The sequence below is a fragment of the Aspergillus brunneoviolaceus genome (genome assembly GCF_003184695.1).
Source record: "Aspergillus brunneoviolaceus CBS 621.78 unplaced genomic scaffold BO95scaffold_15, whole genome shotgun sequence".
NCBI classification, from domain to species: domain Eukaryota; kingdom Fungi; phylum Ascomycota; class Eurotiomycetes; order Eurotiales; family Aspergillaceae; genus Aspergillus; species Aspergillus brunneoviolaceus.
In genome coordinates this window covers 443,563-465,407 of record NW_020290745.1, presented here as the reverse complement: position 1 = coordinate 465,407, position 21,845 = coordinate 443,563, and the positions used below count along the sequence as shown (strand labels likewise).

Here is a 21,845-nt window from a genome sequence, read left to right as displayed (position 1 = left end):
CGGTCCAATTGTATTTAATCCTCTTTCTGCCGCCGGGAAATATGTAACTCTCTCTCCTCTTCCCTCCCCCCCCAGCTCGGTGTGTGCCATGCTGCATCGGCAGCTCAACCGGTGCACCAGAGTCATGACGCAGAACAAAGCAAATTGTCCTAAGACTTTTCGCCGCGAAGGTGAGAAAATGATCATCGTGCGAGAGGCACGGGTGGCTAATATCTTTCGTGGGAGGAGCTACTAACGACGGCGCTGAGGTCATTCTTGATTACCTTCGTGCGTATTCACCCCAGCCTCAGTATCTTGTTTCTCCCTCGGCCTCTGACAAATTGTCTAGAGAGACAGAAGTACGGCCAGTCATTCCCAGTACACATCTGCTCTTATCGCTTTGGAAAGTAACAGCTAACTGTTACTTGTGATTCATGGACACAGTCGCCCGTATTCGGTATGTTAGTAGATGGGAACACTAATCCCGAAGTGGCCAGACTTGCTCCTGCTGAAATGAGGCAGGCTATCGAGATATCAGCCAACCTACACACAGCGGTTACCAAGGGTAAGTCCTAAACTAGATTCTGTTGGGTGTAGTTGAGCTCATTTCTCGCGCCATGGCATCTTCCACAGCGTATGCCGCCAGAGCATTACGAGACTTGTGGCACGACAAGCAGATTGGAGGACAGACAGCGGGTAAGTGTAGATCAACTCGATCTCGTGTCGATGAGTTTTGAACAGCACTGAACTTGAGGGCTCTCTTCATCTATAGGAAAACAAGTCGTGTATCACGCTTTACAAGAAGCTCCCAACGAGGTCACATCGGAAACCTTCGTAACCCTGGATGAGCACATTGAGAAAGCTCAGGGCAAGCTTTCCAGTCTTCAGATCCACAAGAAAAAGGTCCGCATGGAGCTCGCAGCCCTCCATGCGAAACCTTTACTGTCTGAGCTTCGTCGAGATGTGGATCGACTTGGTCGAGATCAAGCAACAACCCGGAAAATCTGGCTCACAATGGAGGGGAATGCTTCGATGCCCGTGCCCGTGCATATGACAAGAGCACGTGCCGAAGAAGATTGGAAGCGCTGGAAAAAACACGCTAGCAGTCGTGCTCGGATCTGCCGTGACCTATGGCGAAGGTGCTTGGATGCGTTGCCAGGCGACACAGCTTGGGAAGAGCTCTGGGTATGGGGGATCATGGTCTCATTTCCAGCCTTGAATGGTTCTAATTGGTGACTATGCAGGAATCTCTAGGATTAGAAGGGCCCCCGTTACGCCGATCACTTGATCACTCGAGCTCGTGAAGAAAGTTAGTGAAGAGGCAGGGTGGAAGGGCGGCGGTCGATCCCTGGTCTTGAGAAAGCACATGTGTGCAAACTGACTTACGGGTTCGTGGCAGCTTAATACTGCACTCTATCAGTATCGTTTTGTTTTTCGATAACTTGATATGTACAGTACCTTGTAAGTTTGAGTCTCCGCTAATTCTGAAGGACGTTCATTCGTCAGTATAATATATTGAAGTCATCTGAAAATGTTGGATTCTTGACTGTATTCTGTATGTAGCACCGACAGGCAAGTATAGGCCAGGCTACTTAAGGAGAACTTGCATACACTAAGAAGAAGAGAAAGAGAAAGAGGAGGAGGAGGAGGAGGAGGAAGAGGAAGAGGAGATTCTCGTGATACATAGTTATTATATGGTACTGGTACAGTATTAAGTCCAATCTGGCATTGTGTCTGGTAGATTCATTTGCCCGCTTTTTTAAGGGTTTCCCTTTTTCTTTTACTGTATGAAGTATACCATACTGTACATACATGCTGTACGAGTCATCAACACTAGTAGTCTACGAAGTACTCTCTATCTAGTAATAACCAGTAACTTAGTTATTGCAATTACACTTTTTTTTTTTTCGGCGGCTCACCGCCCACGGATTTCCCTCTCCTTTGATCATCCCGAGGATGGACTTCATCCGCTCGCTCAGACTGAAGTACGAGCGAGTACTGTAGGACCGTTCAACCTAGTTGTTTTTTCCTTCCTTCCCTAGCCATTCCCACCACCCTTCCCTCACCAACTTCCTATCTTTGTCCGATAATCCTCCGGCGGTTTTTCGGATCTCCTTGCGTGTGTTGCTGCGCTGCCATCACCTTTGCCCACCTTGGCGATGCAGCTGTCGGCATCCCGCAGCCCTTCTCCGCCTATTCAACCTTCTTCCCCTCCTTCCAACACCACCAACACCACCACCACCACCATCACCACCACTCCAATTTACCCTACCACCACCGCTTCCTCCTCCACCTTCGCCCCCTCTTCTTCCTCTATCTGTCCTTCTTTCACCGCCACCGTCGCTCCGGTTTCCCACTCTTCGACTCGCACCTCAAATCACTTTTTGAGTGGCATGAAAGGTCGCGCGCCTCTCCCGGTCCCCTCCGGTCCTCAATCACTCCAGAACGGTCATTCCCGCAATCCCTCCGGCTTCGACATGGCTGCCCGCAGTCCTCCCAATCAAAGCAGTAAGTCATATATGTCTCGTTCCCATCCCCGCAAACCGATCTGCTCCCTTTGCCTCCCCGCACTTCTTCATATACGGCATAATTGAGGGCATTGCATTCGGCTTGTTGCCTTTCACTTGTGCTTCTCTGTCATCAATTTCATTACACTTCCCCCCCATGGATGATCAATCGCTAATGCTTTTACAACTGCCCCTACTCAGATACCAAGCATGTGCCTTGCAAATTCTTCCGCCAGGGTGCTTGCCAGGCCGGGCCTGCATGTCCCTTCCTTCACTCCACTGATGCAGCAATAGACTATGCGCCTTGTAAATATTTCACCAAGGTATTAGATAGCTAGGCCGCCTATCATGAGCCTTGTGTGTTCCAGAATTTCCTCCCACGGCTGACAGCTTGTGCTTTGGATATAGGGTAACTGCAAATTCGGAGCGAAGTGTGCGCTGGCGCATATTCTGCCCGACGGCCGACGTGTCAACCGCCCCAACCCAGGAATGGGACTGGGTGGTGGTCACCTAAATTTGGGTGGTCGTGTTAATCCGCAAGCCTACGTGAACCAGGATTCTGCCTTGACCAACTCTGTTTTGTCGCAGCAGCGGATGAACGGCCATGATCCAAGATATGCCCCTCAGCTTCCGCCCCAGTCACCACCACCGCAACCGTTGCCCTATGATGCGATTCCTACTATCGATACTGGACTGACATCCGACACTAATTCCAAGTACGGGTCGCCTGTCGACGATGTACGATATCCCATGTCACCAAATCACCGCCATCTGACTGCACTGGATGCTCCCCTTCCCGCGTCGTTTGACAGCCAAGGCATTTCGCACGCGGCTCGGTATGGCCCGGTTGCGGCTTCCATGCCTTCGAAATTCGGGTTAGAACTGTCGCCTCCAGCACAACGAATGGGCGCACCATCAGATGCCCTTCGAACCCTTCGGGACACGGCTTACGGATCCGATCTCAGGAAATCATCTTTCATTGGGTCATCGCCCCCTACCCTACCAGAAGATGGAATGGGCCCCCGCTTCCTTCATTCCCAACGCCCCATCAAGACACGAATGCTCTCGGCAAGTGTGCCACGACCCACCGCTCTGGATGACTGGGACGATAGCAATTTTCCAATGGAAGAAGACTATCTGCCGATCAACTTACACGACGATGTTCTTACCCCGCAGGAGCGACTTCGGCGCCTCTCGCGCACCGATCATGATCTGAGTTCGAGCCATCGCGAGCTCAGCGGACTGGGCATGACTGGCACCAGTTTTTCCAAAGTGGGCTCTCCCTTGGCTTCCAGCCCATCCCGATTCGGGGCTTTGTTTGCCAAGCAGCGGCAGAAGCGAGAGGAAGACGCCCATGGTAGTGCGTCTCTGACACACATTGGCTCACCTTTGCGGGAGTCTTCGTTGAATCTAGGCACCAGCCCGAGCCTGGGCCCAATCGGCAGCCGGCAGATCTCTGGAGACATCTCTCCGTTCGTGTCGAGTGCCCCTCGCCAACCGTCGATGTCCATGATCTCTCAACAGCTCAGTGGCATGTCTCTACACCCCGGTCCCCCTCGCCATTCGGCATCTGCAGGCCCTAGCAGCCGTCTGGATCGTACCATCTCATCGCCGGTCAGTACCAGCAAGATTGACGAAGAGCAAAGTGACTTGGTTTTCTCCATGGAAGAAGAAGAGAACAACAAGCGAAACAGCAGTTCTTGGGATTCTCACAAGGCGGATTCAAATGACGATGAGCCGACTTCCACGAACAACCCAGAGTTCCAGCCTTAAATCGCTGAAACATTATCGCAGTCAATCTACTGCCGATGCCTAATAATCGATTCTATGCCCCATCAATCCTTCCGTGGAAAAAATGGAATCGAACTTGTATTTGGAAGCCTGAATTCAGCAAGCCCTTTCGCACAGAAGAACGAGCTAGCATCACAGGTGGGTACCAGTTCATGCCCCGGTCCATTTATGACGTGTTTCAAGACTACACAGAAATGTTGGAGGGAATTTTTCATAGAACTGTTGAACTTTTTCTGGAGTTATACTGCATCTGCCTCTAAGATTCGCCATTTCGCCGCATTATATGATCTGTTAGACAAGGGATGTTTTGTAACGAGGCCAGGTTGTTCCCAATTCTGCTTGTGACTCCCCGCTTGATCTTTCCCCCTATCATTCTTCTCTATCCTGGCCTTTTGGTCTCTCCCATTGTTCATTACGCCATATCACTACATCACATGGCACTTCTAAATTCCGACAAAATGCAATATGCACAAGGTTCATTGGGTGATCTTTCGGGGCAGCAGCATTATCATTATTCTCTTCACCTAGTGTACATTCTACTGGCATATATCATTTTCCTCTTCGAAGCATGCTTGTCTCTCACGATCTGTGCTTGTCTTCTAATTCTAGTCTACTAGCCTGCAGCCAACAGTCAATATGGTGTTATGGGTTACGCTCCTAGCTCGTTTGCCATATTTATAGGTTTGTGTTTTCTATTATCATTTTGATAATTCTTCTCGTTTGTTCCTTTGCTTGCGAATCCAATGCTGATATTTCGACCACGTAAGTATGAAAATGTGGGTGATCGATGAATGTACGACATCTGTCTGTCCCTTCTGCTGTTTTCTCCAGTGGAATTGGTTCTGTCGAGATGCCATGAGTTGTTGATGTAGCAAAGTGGGGTAGGGATGGGTGTGGAAGAAGCAGACATAATTTTACTATACAATCACTATCTGGGACGAGGTAAGCATGACCATGACGACCCTGGTCATGATTGATTAGACTTATGAACGTATACATCAATAGCTCATAATACTTATCAACGCCCAATTCAGAAATTCGCCTATTTAGCCACAATTTACTCGACCAGAACACTTTGGTTTGTTTTCGGTCCACCATTCCGAATGTATGCCGAGTAGTCAACAGTGGCTCATAAGGGAGCGTTTCTTTTCGTCAGCTTTTCGTGTCAACGTCAGACATATACATGGCACTACCTTTAAGGCTAACAAACAGTGCGTTCTGTGAGTGAGATTGGATATGCGCTGTCTTCTCGTGCGAGACTCGATCGGCTATTCTCCGCTGTTCATGTGCCTTGATATCTGCTCGCCTAACACTTTCTCCATTTTGATACACAATTTCATAGAGCTTGTCCGTGCCTGCCACAATTTGACTTGTCATGGTGTCCCAAGCCTTGACTGTGAGCATCTCCACTTGAGTTTCAAGAGCAACTTTCTCATCTGCTCGGGGGCGCTTGACAATTAATGCCTGTCCCGCTTGATCCTGCGTCCCTTTGCGTTTCTTGGTCTCCACTAGTCTGCGCCGCTCCTCCTTTGCAGCCAGATACTTGAGAGAATGTCCCAGTTTCTGCTGATAGGATGAAATGATGTCTAGAGGTGGGGTCGAGAAGAAGAGGATATGACCTTGGTCATCACAGTGGAACTGTTCGCGGACATTTGCGGGTATGGCGGCGTTTGCAGTATCACTCAGATGGAAGACTTCGATGGGACGAGGTGCATTAGGATTAAAGGTTGTCATCGTAGATCCATGTAGACGGTTTCCTTGATACGGCATGTAAGGGGTTGACTGGGCGGCCGAGAAATGATGGGACACAGCCGGAGCTTGGTAGGCGCTAGGGTGTGGGGTCTGCGGCACGAACCCGCTGGAGCTTCTCGGTAACCCATGCTGAGAAGGCTGAGTCGGAGGAATTTGGGGCTGAGAAAAAGCCATCGGAGGGCCCGGGGCTGGCGAGCTCTGAGTTGGAGGTATGGCTACAGCTGGCGAGCGAGCCGTAGCAGGCAATGCGCTCGCCGCGGCACCGGTGCCTTGATTCTCTACACTGGACCGTGGAGGGATTTGGCTAATCGATGACTGCCGAAGTGGAGCTGAGGGCAAAGCTGGCTGAGGTAATGACGGGGGTGGAGAAGGCGTGGGCTCCGGAGGTGGTGATTCCTAGGATCAAGATAATAGGGTCAGTAGTTTTTCCCCTCACAATTGACGCCAAGTGAGATGTTTGGAGGGGCCCTACGTTCTCATCACGCGGGCGGCGATGAACCGCGCCAACAACAGGCGGTGCATTCTCAGCTCCCCATGTTGGCTTTGGAAGATCATCGGTTTCCGTTGCATCAGTCCTGAGCAAGTGTTTGATGGGGCTTGGGATCTTTTTGATCCGTCGGGGAGCTTCGAACAAGTCCATCTCGTAGTCCTTTTCCCTGACCTCATCAGGGAGACAACTAGCCCAAGTCTTGATCTTGTTCAGTTTATGCTTCTCTTCATTGTAGCGGGCTTCGCAAACGTAGACATCTTTGTTGGGAGGTAGGCCTCGAGGCCGTCCGCGATTGTAACGGGTGAAGAACATGACAAAGCATCTATCGACAATCTCTTCAACCCGATGATCGCGGTATTGTCCTGTTTTCACCACCTCGTTGGGGTAGAAGTGCTTCTCCACATGATGGACCGTTTGTTCGGGGCGATAGTACCAACAAGCATTGACCCATTTCTCTCCCTCTGAATCCTGCCATGTGCGATATATTTGCGCCACAATAGGCTTCGTCACGTCATTAAGGTTCTGTATATGGACCCAATCGCCGACCCTCCATAATTCCGACTTGTGAAGAATTCCTTCCGGCAACGGCAGACGTCCATCCTCCATCAGGTACTCGCTGTCTGGCTTCTTCTTCTCAAGGTCGGCAAGCTTTCGTGCTTCCAATTGCAAATCAACGGCATCCTTGTAGATCTGACTGTCAGGTTGATTATAGGCCTTCGCGTTGTTGAACATAAGTTCCATGTCTCTCATGAAATGGTCTACCGAATTGTATTTCTTTCTTTTCGACTTGCGCTTGATGATATCGATGGCAATCGGTTCCTTGGTTTCAACATAATAATCCGGATACATGGCCTTGTCGGGTAAGCGTTCGAAGTGTCGCACTTTGAGTTGATTGTTGGGCCCTTTTAGCTTTCGGATGCCTTTTAGAACAGCTTTGATCCTGGCCTCCATAGGGGTATCGACACGCGGTGGTCTGCCTCTCTTCTTCCTTACTTCCGGCTCATTGGACTTTTGGCCATCATCTTTCCCCGTATCACGTTTGCTGCCTGCACGAGGTCCCCTTTTCTTTTTGCGCCGACTTTCTTCGTCAGAATCCTCTTCCTCGTCGTCGTCGTCATCGTCATCATCTTCCTCCTCATCCTCTTCAGGGAGAGGGTCTGCTTCAGGTATCTCCCCGAGGTCGGGGAGTTCGGCATCCTCTGCAGAGATAATGCCTTGTTTCACCAACTTCTCAAACTCGGCAACGAAGACATCCTTGATGACGAGGGCATCTTCGTAAGCCTGAGACTTAGGGCGGTTATAAGTCTGTGCATTATGGGGGATCTAGTGCCAAAGTCATGTCAGTTCCCGCCAAACATTACTCCTCGTGGAAGAAGCACAGGATTGATGCATGAATCACAAGATAACAATAGTACTACATACCAGTGCGCAGTCGCGCACAAAATCAGCGAATTCCTTATATTCACGTTTGTTGATCTTCTGCTTCAGAATGCTGAGTGCCATCGGCTCCTTAATAATGTCATAATAGTCAGGAACAAGGCGTTTATTGACGCTGCGTTGGAACAACTTGGACGGATCATGGCCACTGCGTTGATTGTGAATTAGTCAGTTAGCTAGCTGAAATGCTGGGGGATAATATGCGATACACAGCGCACAAATGGTGGAATGAAGCTGTGACAAGATGACCGGACTCACTCCTCTTCTCTGAATTCATAAATCGCCATGACAACATCCATCATAGATCTCAGTTGTTCGTCAGAAACAGTGCTAGTTGCGACCGAGCCATCGCGTTTGCCATCGCCTTCGATGGACTTCACCGGCTCCTCAGCAGCAGGTTGCGCTTGCGACGGCTCGGAGATGTTTGGCTCCATCTTTCGAGATAGCCGAGGCCACGGAGAGAAGAACCGCAAGTCAGGACCAAGCCGAATGGAATATACTACCACCAGCGTGAAAAAAGGGTTTTTTTTGGATTCAGCAAATGAGGGTGATATGAAGAGGATGCGATCATAGAACAAGGAGAGAAAGAAGCAGGAAGGGCGAGATTCATTCACCAACTATGCTGAGTCAGCCAATGTGTATCATAACAGCTTAAATACTGTAATACGCCTGTGAAAGATAGAACGACACTGTCCCCTATAGTAAGATACCGTTTCACAAGTATGCAAACTGATCAAAACACATAGCCAGCGAGCGATATATCCTGCCCTCTAGGAAATCTTGGGGGAAATCCGATCGGTTAATAGATTATCTTATATCCTTGCCTCCCGCTGGTTGTACTGTAGTCTACTTCTCAAACCAAATAAGAGTACTGATACAGTTTAGGATTTGGCTGCACAATTTTGGCTCCAAGCCTCCGCGCTGCTTTAATTGGTAGCTGGAAGTTCAGGCTTCATGGCTGGCATCTCCTCTTGAAATTGCCCAGGTCCTCCTGCATACGCCCAGCAAGAAAGCTTTGCGGTTGAATCGAAATCAAGTATACTATTGACTAGCGCTCAAGTGATAGGAAAAAAACCCTAGGGCCGAGTTTGATCGTGCAACTTGCCGCCAGCGACTTCAGCAGATGCGCACCCGCCAGCCATGCCCCACCTTCCAGTCAACCAGGGATAAGTTACCTGACCTACCTCAACCTACTTATATAAATGCTTATCCATAAAACTCATAGCAACATCTGATCAACTCAGACTAGTGCTACAAGACTACTTTGCCCAGCTAGTGGTCAAATGCCATCTAGATATACACATACTTGTTCTTCTGTCTTCGCTTCGAGCCACAATGAGAATCCGAATACGCGGTCCGACTGGACAGTCGACCGTTTCTCTAGATGACGAAGCAAATGTCGATGTACTCCGCAGACAAATCACAGAGTCAACCGGACTATCAGACTACGACGTGAAATATGGGTATCCACAAATCAAGCCTCTTTCGTTAGAGGGCTTCCCACCTAACCGGAAACTATCCGACCTGGGGATGACTCTGAATGGGGAACAGTTAATTGTCACGAGCAAAGAAGGCAGCCTCCCCTCTGACATGAGCCGCGATCAACACGAGACTACTACTGATCGGCAACAACCGTTGAACGGGCTGCTCGCTGACAAGACTTCGAATGAGGGCTCCGATGACCCGCCGGAGATTCCATCACCGGAACATCATGGTACCTTCGTCCTCCGGATCATGCCTGACGATAACTCGTGCCTATTCCGCGCCATCAGTAGCGCGACCATGGCTGGGGTGGATGTGATGACTGAGTTACGATCTGTTGTTGCGCAGACTATACAGGCAAACCCGGACCTATATACCGAGGCGGTGCTGGAAAAAAAGCCGGACGACTACTGTCAATGGATCCAGAATGAGGACTCTTGGGGCGGGGGCATCGAGCTCAGCATATTGAGTAAACATTTTGATATTGAGATTTGCTCGATTGATGTGCAAACCCTGCGGGTCGATTCGTTTAACGAGGGCCCCTCAATGCGGTGCATCGTGGTCTATTCGGGCATCCACTACGATACTATTGCCCTGTCGCCTTCAAGTCCGCCGTATACCCATGCAGATGTCCCCGCCGATTTCGATACCAAAGTTTTTGACGCCAACGACCCTTTGGTCCTGAAAAAGTCCCTGGCCTTGTGCAAGGTTCTGCAAGAGCGGCATTATTACACGGATACTGCAGGGTTTCGTCTGCGCTGCAATACGTGCGGTAGAACTTTTGTGGGCGAAAGAGGCGCTACACAGCATGCAGAACAGACTGGGCATGTCGATTTCGGAGAAGCTGACTGAAAGCGACGAGAATCCTCGCCGAGTATCGACTTGCGTATGCTTCGCTGAAACCTAGATTCAAAGTAGCTTGGCACCTATTCCCATGACCTCCCCTTACTCGGCACTTGTGGGCAAGTAGACACCCTACCACCCTTGAGATCGTTTGCTTCAGACCTCGAACTCTTTTAAGCGTTGTCCGGAGTTAGTTGTCACGAGTCGTGGGGTTGTTTTCGCCTCTTGTCATTCCTGTTTACCCCCGAATTGCTCATTCTGATTCTGATTACGGACTCCAAAGGTTTATGGGAAATCTGAGTGGCCCGGTAGCTGGTGATCTCTTTGTGGTGGAGCGGGGGTGCTTCATGAAAATTCATTGCCATTACCGTACATCTGCCCCTCCCCCCTTCGAGGATATCATATCATTGCTACCTCATCTGCTGCATCATCTGCCTCATCATCCTCCCTATAACCCTCCTCGCCGGTATCTCCGCTATCATCCGGATTTCCACCCCACTCCACATCGTGATCTATGGGATCAGTGAAAAACTCGTGTTGCAAGGCCTCTTTAGCACTGAAACGCTTGTTAGGGTCCAGCTCCATGAGTCCAGCCAAGAGACGGGTGGCTTGTTTTTCGCTCTCAGTCAGCTCCTCCACGCAACTCGCCCATTTCACCAGCTTCTCCCAGCTATAACCCTTTTCTCCTATAGTTGGGATGTTGGTTTCGAAAATCTGCCCATGCATGGCTGCCGCAATTTTCATGCGGCGTGTGCCAAAGATGCTTGCCATCTCGATCATAGCGTCGACATCATCAGCTGAGTTGAAAAACGGAAATCGACGACCGAGTAACGTCAAAAGAATGACGCCAGCTGACCACATATCAATTTTGGTAGTTTGTGAAGTGCATTTGAAAAGAACTTCGGGTGCGCGGAAACCCCTGGTTCCTGCTCGATTGGCGCGCCTCGAAGGCCGGGAGTCGTTCTTTGGGTACCCCACAGATGTATTATTCAGAGACGATGCGCAATTAGTATAGTAATAGCTCTGAAAGAATCGACTGCGACGTATCTGGCTAGAATTCGCACACAAGCAAGTACCAGTGTACTCCGAGCCCTCGCGCTGCGAAAGTGCATCAGCAATTGAAGCACGTGCCATGGGCGACTGTGAGGGCGCCTGTACTTACTTCTGCAAGACCGAAGTCCACTAGTACACCCTCGCGGAGTTCAGGATTGTAAAGAAAGTTACTGAAAACGTGATGATCAGTACCTTATCAAAGCACCGAAAGGTCCAAGGCAATGGGGCTGGGCATCGGAACGCAAGTTCTTACGTCGGCTTTATGTCACGATGGAGAATGTTATGCTTGTGGACTGAATGTAAAGCGGTGAACAGGGATCGGAAGTAATGTCGCATGTCGGCAACCATGAATGTACGATATTGGATACGGAAATCGGTGTGCGGAAAGAAGGGCAAGACTGCTACGACTTGATCCTGATAGCGGAACGCAGTGATTAATGGACATACTGAACGGCAACCCCGAAGATCATGCAGTAATTCAAGTTCGTTCTGAATGCGTAGCGGACTGCTTGTGACATAAATCTTCTTCAAAGCAACGTATCGCGGTCTTCGTCGCTTCACAGAGAATATGCGATTGCTTTCTCCTTCGACCCGGCGTCGCTTCGTTGGAAGGTTGGTCAAGTTGTCATCTCGGATGTGCTGGAATGTGTCCCAGTCATTTTGATAGTGGTCGTAAAGAAGATCCTCCGCTTTGTAGACAGTCGAAAACGTCCCTAGTTGAGGTTCGTACCGAGTCAGAGGGTTCTCAGACACAACCGGAAACATCGTAGGATAACCAGTTAATTCACACCATACCTTCACCTATTCGATTGACCAGCCGAAAGCGATCAGATATGCCTGGGAATGTGTCTTCCAATCGCTTCATATCCTCTTTTACGGAATCGTCAACGTCTTCCTCATCATGGGGGTCAAATTCTTCCAAGCCATTCTCATCTGGCATATTCTCCAGGGACGACTCGCTATTTGTCACGATCCCATCCCGGTGTTCATAATCGTAGACTGAGCCAGATGGTTCTGGCCGCTGAACACCAAAAAATTCAGTCGGCGCTGCGTGTAAGGCGGACATTGCACCAAAGCGCCCGCGGCAATAGTTGGCGCGACTGCGAAGTCTGGGCCAAGGCTTAGTCGGGATAGCAGGTTCAACTCCAGGAAAGAGATAAGTGATGACAAAAGAGCACACAGCTTCTCGTGTTGAGGATTGATCTATGTTTCGTCGCGGATTAGTACTGTACTTACCAGTAGTCAGAGATCGGGGGGGGGAGGGTTTGGTCCGAGATGCTCCATCAGGGCTGCTCAACACCGTCTCAGCGGTACAGAATAAATACCCGTTCCGGTATGGTGAGTTGTTTGTATATACGTACTTGTAACGGGAGAAGTGTGCCCGGTTTCCCGATCATATCATACCGCCTACCCAAAGAGGCAAAAATGGTACGTGTCACCCATTCAACCTGATATTGTAACTTATCGAGTACTCCGACAGGGCGTAGTGCAGTGTGTGCCCGTGCCCTTATCAACACCCCCAAATGGGAAAAATACAAACAAACTACGGGTTCACGCCCGCCTGTCGCCGCCTGGTTTCTCGGGCTCGCCTTTCCTCTTTTCCCTTCCCCCCCCCTTTCTGTCCTTCCATTTCCCCACCTGAAGTATCACCATTCTTCGCAATAAGGATTTCTCATTCACCTTGCCCTCTTTTGTCCACTGAAGTCGCGTGTCCTGCGAGGACCTCCCTCGCTCGTCACCCAATATGGAATATCGCATTCAGTTCGACATTAATGACTCGCTTAAATTTTATTTGAGCGATCCCGCCTCCGTGCCTACGCTCGATGCCGATCCCGACCTGCTCGACTGCGAAACCGACCCAGATCAATTGTCGCCCGTCGTTATCGATAATGTTCTTAATCCGATCGTGGATGCCATTGCTGAGCATCCGGAAGGTCTCGCTAGGGGATCTTTCTATGATTCATTGCAATTCCTATTGAAGTATGTCCTGAACGACCGAGCCAACACCTTCCCTCCTCATTTCAAAGTTGTCATTGCCCATGGGTCTGGACCTGATCCTTTATATTCCCATAGATACTCCGTCTTTTTCCCCACCCGAACTCTAAGCAAACTCCTCGATCTTGTCGTTTCCGGCCTCTCGGTAGAAGCAGATATTATCCATGGCGATCTCGAATCTGACGAGCAGGACGCAATCCAGCAGCATAAAACCTTATTGGAGATGTACGGGTTCCTACTGCAGTGGGCCTTTTCGGCTGTTGAGCTCAAAGCCGCTGAAAAGCCAACGGAGGCTGCTCCTGCCAGGAGAGGCGCAGGCAAATCTACCAAATCTAAGGCCAATACCAAGGATGGAAATTGGGACTGGACAGCACAGATTCAAGCTGCGATGGAAACCATGTGCAAAGTGATGAAACTGAAATTGGGCAGGATCTTCTTGACAACTTCAGACCGCGATACGTTCATCAACCTGTTCACTCGCTCAATCTATCTGATTCTGGAGAGTGAGCAGCGCGTTAAGAGCATGAGCATTCGGATGCATGCCTTCAAGGTCCTCTGCATCGCGGTGAAACACCACGGACATGCATTTGGTGGGCTTTTCGACTTGAAGCTCATAGCTACCGCTAATACGAACGTCTAGGGGCCCAGACATCTATTGTACAAAGCCTAACATATTTTGAGCACTTGTCCGAACCGATGGCAGAATTCTTGCACATTCTCGCGGAACAATATGACTACCCCCAACTCTCGGATGAGATATTGAAGTAGATGTTTCGCTGTCTTGCCCATCTTGTGCATTTACTGACAGAAGCTAGGGAGCTTGGGAACAAAGAGTTCAATTCCAATGACACCCGCGGACCGAAATCTGTCTCCTCTTTCATCATTAAACTCTCAGAGCTAGCACCTCGGTTGATCATCAAGCAGATGACTCTCTTAGCTAAACAGCTAGACAGCGAGGTTCGGCCTCTCATCAATCCGACGAGGACGCTAATTTTCTAACACTTTCATGTTACTATGTAGGCCTACACCTTGAGATGCGCAGTGATTGAAGTCTGCGGAAACCTGATATCCGACCTCAGTCGGCAAGAAGAACGGGGCGATAATTACAAAACCCAGATAAACGCTTTCTTCGACGTTCTAGAGGAACGCTTTCTTGACATTAATCCTTACTGCAGATGCCGGGCCATTCAGGTATATATGAGAATTTGCGATTTGGAGCAAAAATTTCCGAAAAGACGGCATGCCGTTGCAGAGCTGGCGGCGAGAAATCTGGAAGACAAAAGCAGCAATGTACGACGGAACGCTATTAAACTACTCGCCAAATTGGTCTCAACCCATCCATTCGGTGTCATGCATGGAGGGCAGCTTTCACTTAAAGAGTGGGCAGCACGGCTCGATGGAGTAGATGCTGAGCTGAATGCGCTGAGACCACCTGAAACACAGGGCTTTGAAGGTGGTGATGCATCCCATGTTGATAGTGTATTATTGGATGATGCAACTCAGTTGCCAGAAGAGTCTCCAGCCAAAACAACACGTCTGACTGAGGAAGAGAAAGCAGCAGCAATCAAACATGCCGCGGAACAGGCAGCAACGTCAGAACTGCTCACACGACTCCAGTTAACAAGAAAATATTACAACGAGGCCATCCGCTTCATTGAAGTCCTTCACGTGGCCTCCGCTACAGTTGCTCAGCTCTTATCGTCAAGGAACAAAAGTGAGGCTATTGAAGCCATGGACTTCTTCGTCGTACTTGATGCCTACAAGGTTGAGACTTCCCGTAGTGGGATTCGCCGAATGCTGCGACTTATCTGGACAAAAGGTAACAGTGATGAAGGCAAGGGAGTCCAAACCCACCTGATCGACTGCTACAAGGGGCTTTTCTTCGAAGCACCGGATTCGTTCAGTCCAAATGATGCTGCAAATTACATTGCACGGAATATGATCAGCTTGACTTTTGGCGCAACACCTGCTGAGCTCACTTGCCTAGAACAGTTATTGAGCACCATGATGAAGGCAGGCCACATACCTGAAGTCGTCATTTCGAAGTTGTGGCAAGTATACGGCGTGCAAAAGAAGGAAATCTCGAAGACACAACGTCGAGGAGCCATCATTGTCCTTGGCATGCTGGCTTTGGCGGACCCTGAGGTTGTCATTAAGGAGCTCGAGACGATGCTACGGATTGGTCTTGGAACTTTCGGAAGATCCGACCTTGTGCTTGCAAAATATACATGCACTGCTTTACGTCGGATGGTGCCAGGCCGTCAGGCAAAGTCAAAAGATATTGGCATACCTAAGTTGGCGAATGATCATCCAGTTCTTTCCAACCTCGCGGCTATCATAGAGATTGTATCAATGAGCAAAGAGTGGTACGGAGTGGCGGAGCAAGCTATTAGCGCCATCTATACACTATCGAAGCATCCAGATGTGCTGTGTTCTGACATTCTCAAACGGAAGACTAGATTTGTCTTCCAGACTCATGCTCAAAGGTCTTGTTCTCAAGCACCTGGTGAAGGACAGGAACAACAGCTTGGCATCAATCCCACCGAGAGCCAAGCAGCAGGGCCAAAGACATCCCCCGCCGGTTTGTCACAGCTGCTCTTTGTTGTCGGCCATATCGCGATCAAGCAAATCGTTCACCTGGAATTATGTGAGCTTGACTTTAAGCGCCGCAAGGCAGAACAGGAAAAGAACAAACCTGCGCAACCATCAGTACACAAAGATTCCAAAGAGGGGGAGGATGAATTAGATCTTATTGGCGGGACAACGGAGGACGACTTCACAGACGCCATGGCTCATATTCGTGAGAGGGAGTTGCTCTACGGGGATAAGTCGCTGCTCTCCAATTTTGGCCCCTTGGTCACGGAGGTCTGCGCCAACAGCAACATATATTCTGACCGAGACCTTCAAGCAGCGGCAACTCTTTGCATGGCTAAGCTCATGTGTGTTTCGGCGGAGTACTGCGAGAAAAATCTCCCACTTTTAATCACCATCATGGAGCGTTCAGATGACCCCATAGTTCGCAGTAATGTCGTTATCGCTCTTGGAGACATGGCAGTCTGTTTCAACCACCTGATTGATGAGAACACTGATTTTCTCTATCGTCGCTTGAATGACGACGATGTCTCGGTAAAGCGCACGTGCCTCATGACTCTCACGTTCCTGATCTTGGCGGGCCAGGTCAAAGTCAAGGGGCAGTTGGGCGAAATGGCCAAGTGCCTCGAAGATGAGGATAAGAGAATTGCTGACTTGGCACGTATGTTCTTCACGGAATTGGCCACCAAGGACAACGCTGTTTATAATCACTTTGTGGACATGTTCAGCCTGCTGAGCGCGGAACGCAACCTGGAGGAGACTTCATTGAAACGCATCGTTAAATTCCTGGTTGGTTTCGTCGAAAAGGTACAGCTCCAAGCATCATGTCTCTTTTTCATCACTTTGCCGTGGAAAAATGCTAATAATGCCTCGTGAACCAGGAGAAACATGCACGACAACTTGCCGAGAAACTAGCTGCTCGACTGCCAAGATGCGAGACTGAGCGCCAATGGAACGACGTTGCTTATGCCCTGTCTCTACTTCCCCACAAGAATGAGGACATTACCAGGACAGTGACTGCAGGCTTCAATAAGGTTGTTACTGCAAATGCCTGAGATGCCTGTGCTATCTTTCGCAGCGATGCCGCTCCGATGCCGCTTCATTTTTCCATCCTCTCTTCCTCATTCTTGGATTGTTCTCCTATGTAATTGGTCCGGTTCGGATGGAGTTCTAAATGGTCAGGTACACTCGATCTTGGTACCAGGTACTTTTGAAAGGCGTTTCCCTTATTTTCGGGGTTTGATTTTAGTGTCTTCTCGGTGTCGAACTTCTCAGCAACAATCTACCGCGGTTTTACGCTTTCAGTTCTCAGTGAAGATTAGATTGAGTTTTAATGACTAATCTTCGCTCAGCGAAAAGAGCTCCACGGGAGACAGTTGTGGTCCAGCCCTAGCATCTTTCACTCACTGCGCCACATGGTGATATTAGAAATGTCTATCTACCTGGAATAATCTTATACTATATATATGACACCCGCCGAACTCAGCATCCCTCCAGTGGACAACCCGATCGATGGACAGCCCCTACCTATGCTTTGTCTTCGTTTTCCAAAGGACGTGAAGGCACACATACGACATATAACACGGCGTCGATGTTGAAGCGGCATGGCGAATGCATCCACAGTATCCAGTTGTCCAAACTGTGGTCATTGGGCAGTCCATGGTGCTCTAGCGATCATGCACCTTTTGTTTCACCCTCTTGTAACTTGTAATCATGATTATATAATCCTTCAATTACCCTCATTCCTTCATCGGTTAACTCAGGCTTACCGAGAGGCGTTACGGCGCCAGTGAAGAACCGCGGCTGCCATGTGTCGTTCATCTTCTGACGTTCAGCGGCCCTTTGTCGCTGGCGTTCCTCTATATCCTGCTTGAGCTTGGTTGCCTGGTTATATCTTTTGTCCAAGATAGCCTCAGTGACCGCCGACCAGAACTTTCGAGATTCGTTGGAGAGCTGCTCCTCATCAGGCGGTAAGGTCTTTGCAACCGGAAAGAGAGGAGCGATGTCAATTAATAAATTCGCATCGTTCGAGCCACTCATAGTGTAGAAAAGTTGCCCGTGCCACGAACCGCTGATCTTGGCAAGGATATCCCCATGAGGTACGTCTTTGATCCTTGTAATAGTATCGCTGTCAGGGTCATACCGAAAGATGACGCCCTCAACTCTGTTCTGAGCACGGCCAATCCAACCCTCTTCCAGATACCGTAAAATGACTTTGATGCGCGTGTCAGCGCAAGTGATATAGCACGTATCCGAGACTGTAACGGCCAGAGCTCCTCTTAACAATCCACCTAAATGTGCAGCGGGATGAGTCAACTGATACTCCTCGTTGTTCCTGCTCTGAATATTGATGAATATTCCCAAGTTGTGTTGGCCCGGAGTGACTCGTATGCTGGTCCCTGTAAACTTGGCACTAATTTGATCAAAACCACGAGCCGTCACTCCTCGCACTGGACAGTCGATGTAGAATGCTGATACTGGAGGATGATGAGATGTCTGCTCTGTCAAGTAGCATACCTTGACGCGTTTGCCATCGCTTTCCGTCGAGCTGGGAGTCGTGTCTATGATACTAGAAGTGGAAGCCGGTGTAACTTCTGGAAGTGTACTTTGCACGTCCCAGGTACACTGAGCAGGATTTTAGATTAACATGAAAGCGAGAGCTCAAATTGCGTCGGTTCGGGCTCACCCTGAAGAATTCTCCGAGTGTGGAATTATAGGGTTTGCAGGGCTTGCCCTTGATGTATTTCTGTAATCAAACTTAGTGATACGGCTTGACATCAAGCTGAGCAGCAACCGAGAATGACACATACCAAGTCCTTGGTGAACCAAAACCTCAAAACCTCAAGCATCCGTCCCAGAGGATCATCCGACTGCCCAATGCTGTTCATGATCTGTTAGAAAACAAGCCCCATTGATGGGCAACCCAATCCGCTGACCTTGCAAAAGCCTCCGGTCTATCCAAGTAATTCCAGTACTCTGCAGTCATTCGTAATAAATTAATGGAGTGCTCAGCCGCGAGGGGGGCATTTAGCCGTCTGGCTAGGATAACGACCTACCCAAGTTGGGCGTCGGCTCTAGGAGATGTGCAGGCAAGGAGAAGCGGACGGAGGCGATGTCAGCCACTCCGACAAACCTAGAGGACGAGGTCACTAGTCAGTACGATCAGATTTAGGGGTTAAAATGGCCTGAATACTTTCGGAGAATGGACAAGAACGTCTTCAGCTTGGATGAATCATCTGGTGTCTTTTCAGATGTAAGGGAGGATGTGGCGGACATGTTGAAGGGGAGGTCGTGCTGAATTGCGAAATTCGAGATATAATGAGAAAATTTATAGTATATGCGTGATTCGATAGGCGAGGATTAGACAGAGAGAGAGAAAGTAGGCGTGTATAAAGCAAGTGGGAAAGAGGTGATGGAAGCTGGTTTGTCCCTTTGTCGACTCACCCCCAAAAGTGCTGCGACCAGGTCCCGAAAACTCGAGATTAATTGGAAGAAAGGAAGAGGACCGCAGAGCCAGGGGCAAGAGCTTCTTGTGAGCAGGATAAGCACAAAAGGACCAGCCAGGAGGACACAAAAAGAGAGAGTCGATACCAGCACGGTCTAATGACAATAACCCCTTTGTACCGGGATTTCTTAGGACAATCACCGACGGCGGGCGCGCACTGGACTCCAGGCGGTGACGTTCTTATACCAGTAGGGCGGGGGGCAACCTCCGGCGGTCAGTCCGTACGTCACTGTTAAGAATTCCGATGATAGCCTACTATTCTTATATAATCAAAAAGGATATAGCCTTGCTTGGTCTACGATAATGTACGCACTGCAATTGAAATGATCAACTTCGAAATTTGATTCCCGAGAGTTCACAACAGCTTTTCAATGACTTGCTTGCGGGCTAGGAGTCGGAGCCATGTGCGGATGGCAGGACTATAGTCAAAGCGGCGACCTTCCACGTAGTCATCATCAGCCTGCCTAGACTGTTGTTCTTCCCGAATGGACGCTTGTAGTGTGCGCTGATTGCCAGTGAGCTTGTGCCATAGGGTTTCGAGGTCCGCCACTGCACAAGTCCGGTACTCCTGCTCCTGTGGTGCAGGAATGATTGCTCGATCGATCATGTCTCTGGAGAGTGTATAGGACTCATCAGGTCCCAAGAGGATATTCCCGAGTTTGATAGAATCGAATGGCAATGCATCAGCCGATGATGTCAAGCGTTGGTTGATCACTTCGAGAGACTTCACATTCATTGCTAATTTGTCAAGTAGCCCAGGTAGCGGATCCTGACCAAGACTCAGCATCGAAAACTCGATTTGACCTTCTTCGTATTCTTTCATTCTTGCGAGAATGCTGGGCTTGGCTAAGGTTAACCAGTCATCGTCGGGTTGACAAGATCCTATACGTGGATACCGTTAGAATGTGCTGCTATGGGCCACAGAGACCATACCAAGCACTTGCGGTTGACGTTCCAACCCGTCAAACTTCCAGACTCTCCCTAACGCAGTGACATAGGCGATGAAGTGGAAAGCCATGTCGGCTTCCTCCTGCTCGCATTGGGTGCGAGATCGCTTTGATGTTGTCTCGGACTTGAGCTGGTGATCAGCATTGAGGATATCCATTCGCCTTTTTCCAAATGTTAGACCATTGTAAGGAAGGCAGGCTACGAAACATGGTTACCTCGCAAACGAATTGTGTATCCGTTTAATGAATCCATAGTTACTGACTGCATCTCCTCGGAGCGCCGGCGTGAAGGGCATAGTGAATTCTTTGAAGTGTTGCAGATTCTCCCCGAGGTCAATATCTCCGACATTGTTGACAATATTCAGAAGAGCAACAGTGGCACAGGCGTTACTCGCCGTCTATGTCTATGGTCAGTGATGATAAATCCGGCTACTGGCATCAAACAGATTGGAACAAGCAGACCTGATTTGCGAACCAGAGCCCTTCTGGACAACTTGCTTCTTGTTTGTCGGGGTCGTCCTCCCGCCAGCGGGACAAGAATATCAATCCGTAGACCGGCTTGCTAACAAACTAGTTAACCGCCCGTAGATTATGCAATGCATAGATCACAGAACTCTTACTTTAGCAACGCCATCATATCCTCATCCAAGGATATTACCTCCTGGACCTTCACCCCCTTAACGCCGAATTCGCGAAGCATGACGTTGAAGAGCGCCTAAAAAGGTTGTTCAGTATAACCCCTGAAGAATTGTGTCCCAGAACTTACAGGTTCGGACTCTAGTTCGCAGAAACCATTCCAGTCATCTTTTTCGACCCGGGAGGTAAGCACACAGTGCTCATGGCTAGGGTCACTGCACTTTTTGCCTGAAGATTGCGATCTCCGGCCGCAATGGGCCATGGTTGCTCCAAAGGCCGTACTGTACTTGAGAAAAATGCCAATCGATCAACAATGCTAAACTATGAGAACGGTTCCCTTGGTTGCTGCTTGAGTTGCTATGGAGAAGTTGTCTCGCCCCATGAAGTACATTGAATAACAGCTCAGGTGCGGTGGTCGCTGCTGTCTTTCGAAGAAGATAGGATTCATGAGCGGCTGAGCAAACCCTCAATATGGATTCTGCACAGTACTGTACATACAGCTCGGCCAACTTACAATGATCGTGCCAATTAGGCTCTCTCCAGGTAGCTAAGATAGAAAGAGATGACAGTAATCTCATTAATGCAGAATCATGCGGCTAACTGCCGTGTATCTCTTGGTGAAGGTGTAATGGGCAGTGCTTGTTAACTATTCATTGTTGCTATATATGTTGCAGTGAGGGCACCGGTGACAACTTCATGCCCAGGCAGATCGTGGTATGTAGTGTACTATTACCGTTACAATACATATCCACTGGCGTGGAGCGAATTACGTACTGTGCTGTTGACCGCCAACCCATTATTGCTTTCAAGCCCTGCAACAAGCGCAAAGGCATTCC

The 21,845-nt window shown here is 49.3% G+C and overlaps 7 protein-coding genes across 7 annotated transcripts; 3 read left to right on the top strand and 4 right to left on the bottom strand.

Annotated features, from left to right (window-relative positions):
- Nucleotides 1-596: 596 nt before the first annotated feature.
- On the top strand, nt 597-4,259 carry BO95DRAFT_461224 (uncharacterized protein; the record flags this gene model as incomplete). The annotated part of the gene is made up of 5 exons (XM_025588802.1): nt 597-675; nt 752-1,164; nt 2,145-2,487; nt 2,688-2,809; nt 2,895-4,259. 5 exons carry the CDS (start codon nt 597-599, stop codon nt 4,257-4,259), a joined length of 2,322 nt encoding a protein of 773 aa, XP_025444920.1.
- Nucleotides 4,260-5,308: 1,049 nt separating this feature from the next.
- BO95DRAFT_490801 (putative RSC complex subunit (RSC1)) lies at nt 5,309-8,390 on the bottom strand (the record flags this gene model as incomplete). The annotated part of the gene is made up of 4 exons (XM_025590624.1): nt 5,309-6,425; nt 6,502-7,842; nt 7,942-8,104; nt 8,215-8,390. The coding sequence occupies 4 exons, from the start codon at nt 8,388-8,390 to the stop codon at nt 5,430-5,432; spliced, it is 2,676 nt and encodes an 891-aa protein (XP_025444919.1). The 3' UTR covers nt 5,309-5,429.
- Nucleotides 8,391-9,092: 702 nt separating this feature from the next.
- On the top strand, nt 9,093-10,591 carry BO95DRAFT_56993 (ubiquitin-specific protease OTU1). Its single transcript, XM_025592065.1, has 2 exons — nt 9,093-10,352; nt 10,565-10,591. The coding sequence occupies exon 1, from the start codon at nt 9,292-9,294 to the stop codon at nt 10,288-10,290; it is 999 nt and encodes a 332-aa protein (XP_025444918.1). The 5' UTR covers nt 9,093-9,291; the 3' UTR covers nt 10,291-10,352; nt 10,565-10,591.
- BO95DRAFT_56953 (serine/threonine protein kinase CDC7) lies at nt 10,486-12,606 on the bottom strand. The gene is made up of 5 exons (XM_025592064.1): nt 12,571-12,606; nt 12,130-12,443; nt 11,588-12,047; nt 11,444-11,504; nt 10,486-11,379 (listed from the first exon to the last, which is right to left on the bottom strand). The coding sequence occupies exons 2-5, from the start codon at nt 12,398-12,400 to the stop codon at nt 10,681-10,683; spliced, it is 1,491 nt and encodes a 496-aa protein (XP_025444917.1). The 5' UTR covers nt 12,401-12,443; nt 12,571-12,606; the 3' UTR covers nt 10,486-10,680.
- Nucleotides 12,607-12,954: 348 nt separating this feature from the next.
- BO95DRAFT_440438 (condensin subunit YCS4) lies at nt 12,955-17,364 on the top strand. Its single transcript, XM_025585968.1, has 6 exons — nt 12,955-13,314; nt 13,408-13,919; nt 13,970-14,093; nt 14,145-14,286; nt 14,350-16,728; nt 16,803-17,364. The coding sequence occupies exons 1-6, from the start codon at nt 13,079-13,081 to the stop codon at nt 16,974-16,976; spliced, it is 3,567 nt and encodes a 1,188-aa protein (XP_025444916.1). The 5' UTR covers nt 12,955-13,078; the 3' UTR covers nt 16,977-17,364.
- Nucleotides 17,297-19,569, bottom strand: BO95DRAFT_440436 (putative oxysterol binding protein (Orp8)). The gene is made up of 6 exons (XM_025585967.1): nt 19,115-19,569; nt 18,978-19,054; nt 18,858-18,897; nt 18,732-18,801; nt 18,608-18,667; nt 17,297-18,546 (listed from the first exon to the last, which is right to left on the bottom strand). The coding sequence occupies exons 1-6, from the start codon at nt 19,195-19,197 to the stop codon at nt 17,596-17,598; spliced, it is 1,281 nt and encodes a 426-aa protein (XP_025444915.1). The 5' UTR covers nt 19,198-19,569; the 3' UTR covers nt 17,297-17,595.
- A 203-nt stretch (nt 19,570-19,772) lies between these two features.
- On the bottom strand, nt 19,773-21,523 carry BO95DRAFT_384062 (ubiquitin C-terminal hydrolase 37). Its single transcript, XM_025583441.1, has 6 exons — nt 21,140-21,523; nt 20,994-21,088; nt 20,836-20,935; nt 20,590-20,771; nt 20,360-20,535; nt 19,773-20,308 (listed from the first exon to the last, which is right to left on the bottom strand). The coding sequence occupies exons 1-6, from the start codon at nt 21,269-21,271 to the stop codon at nt 19,782-19,784; spliced, it is 1,212 nt and encodes a 403-aa protein (XP_025444914.1). The 5' UTR covers nt 21,272-21,523; the 3' UTR covers nt 19,773-19,781.
- Between the last annotated feature and the right edge of the window lie 322 nt (nt 21,524-21,845).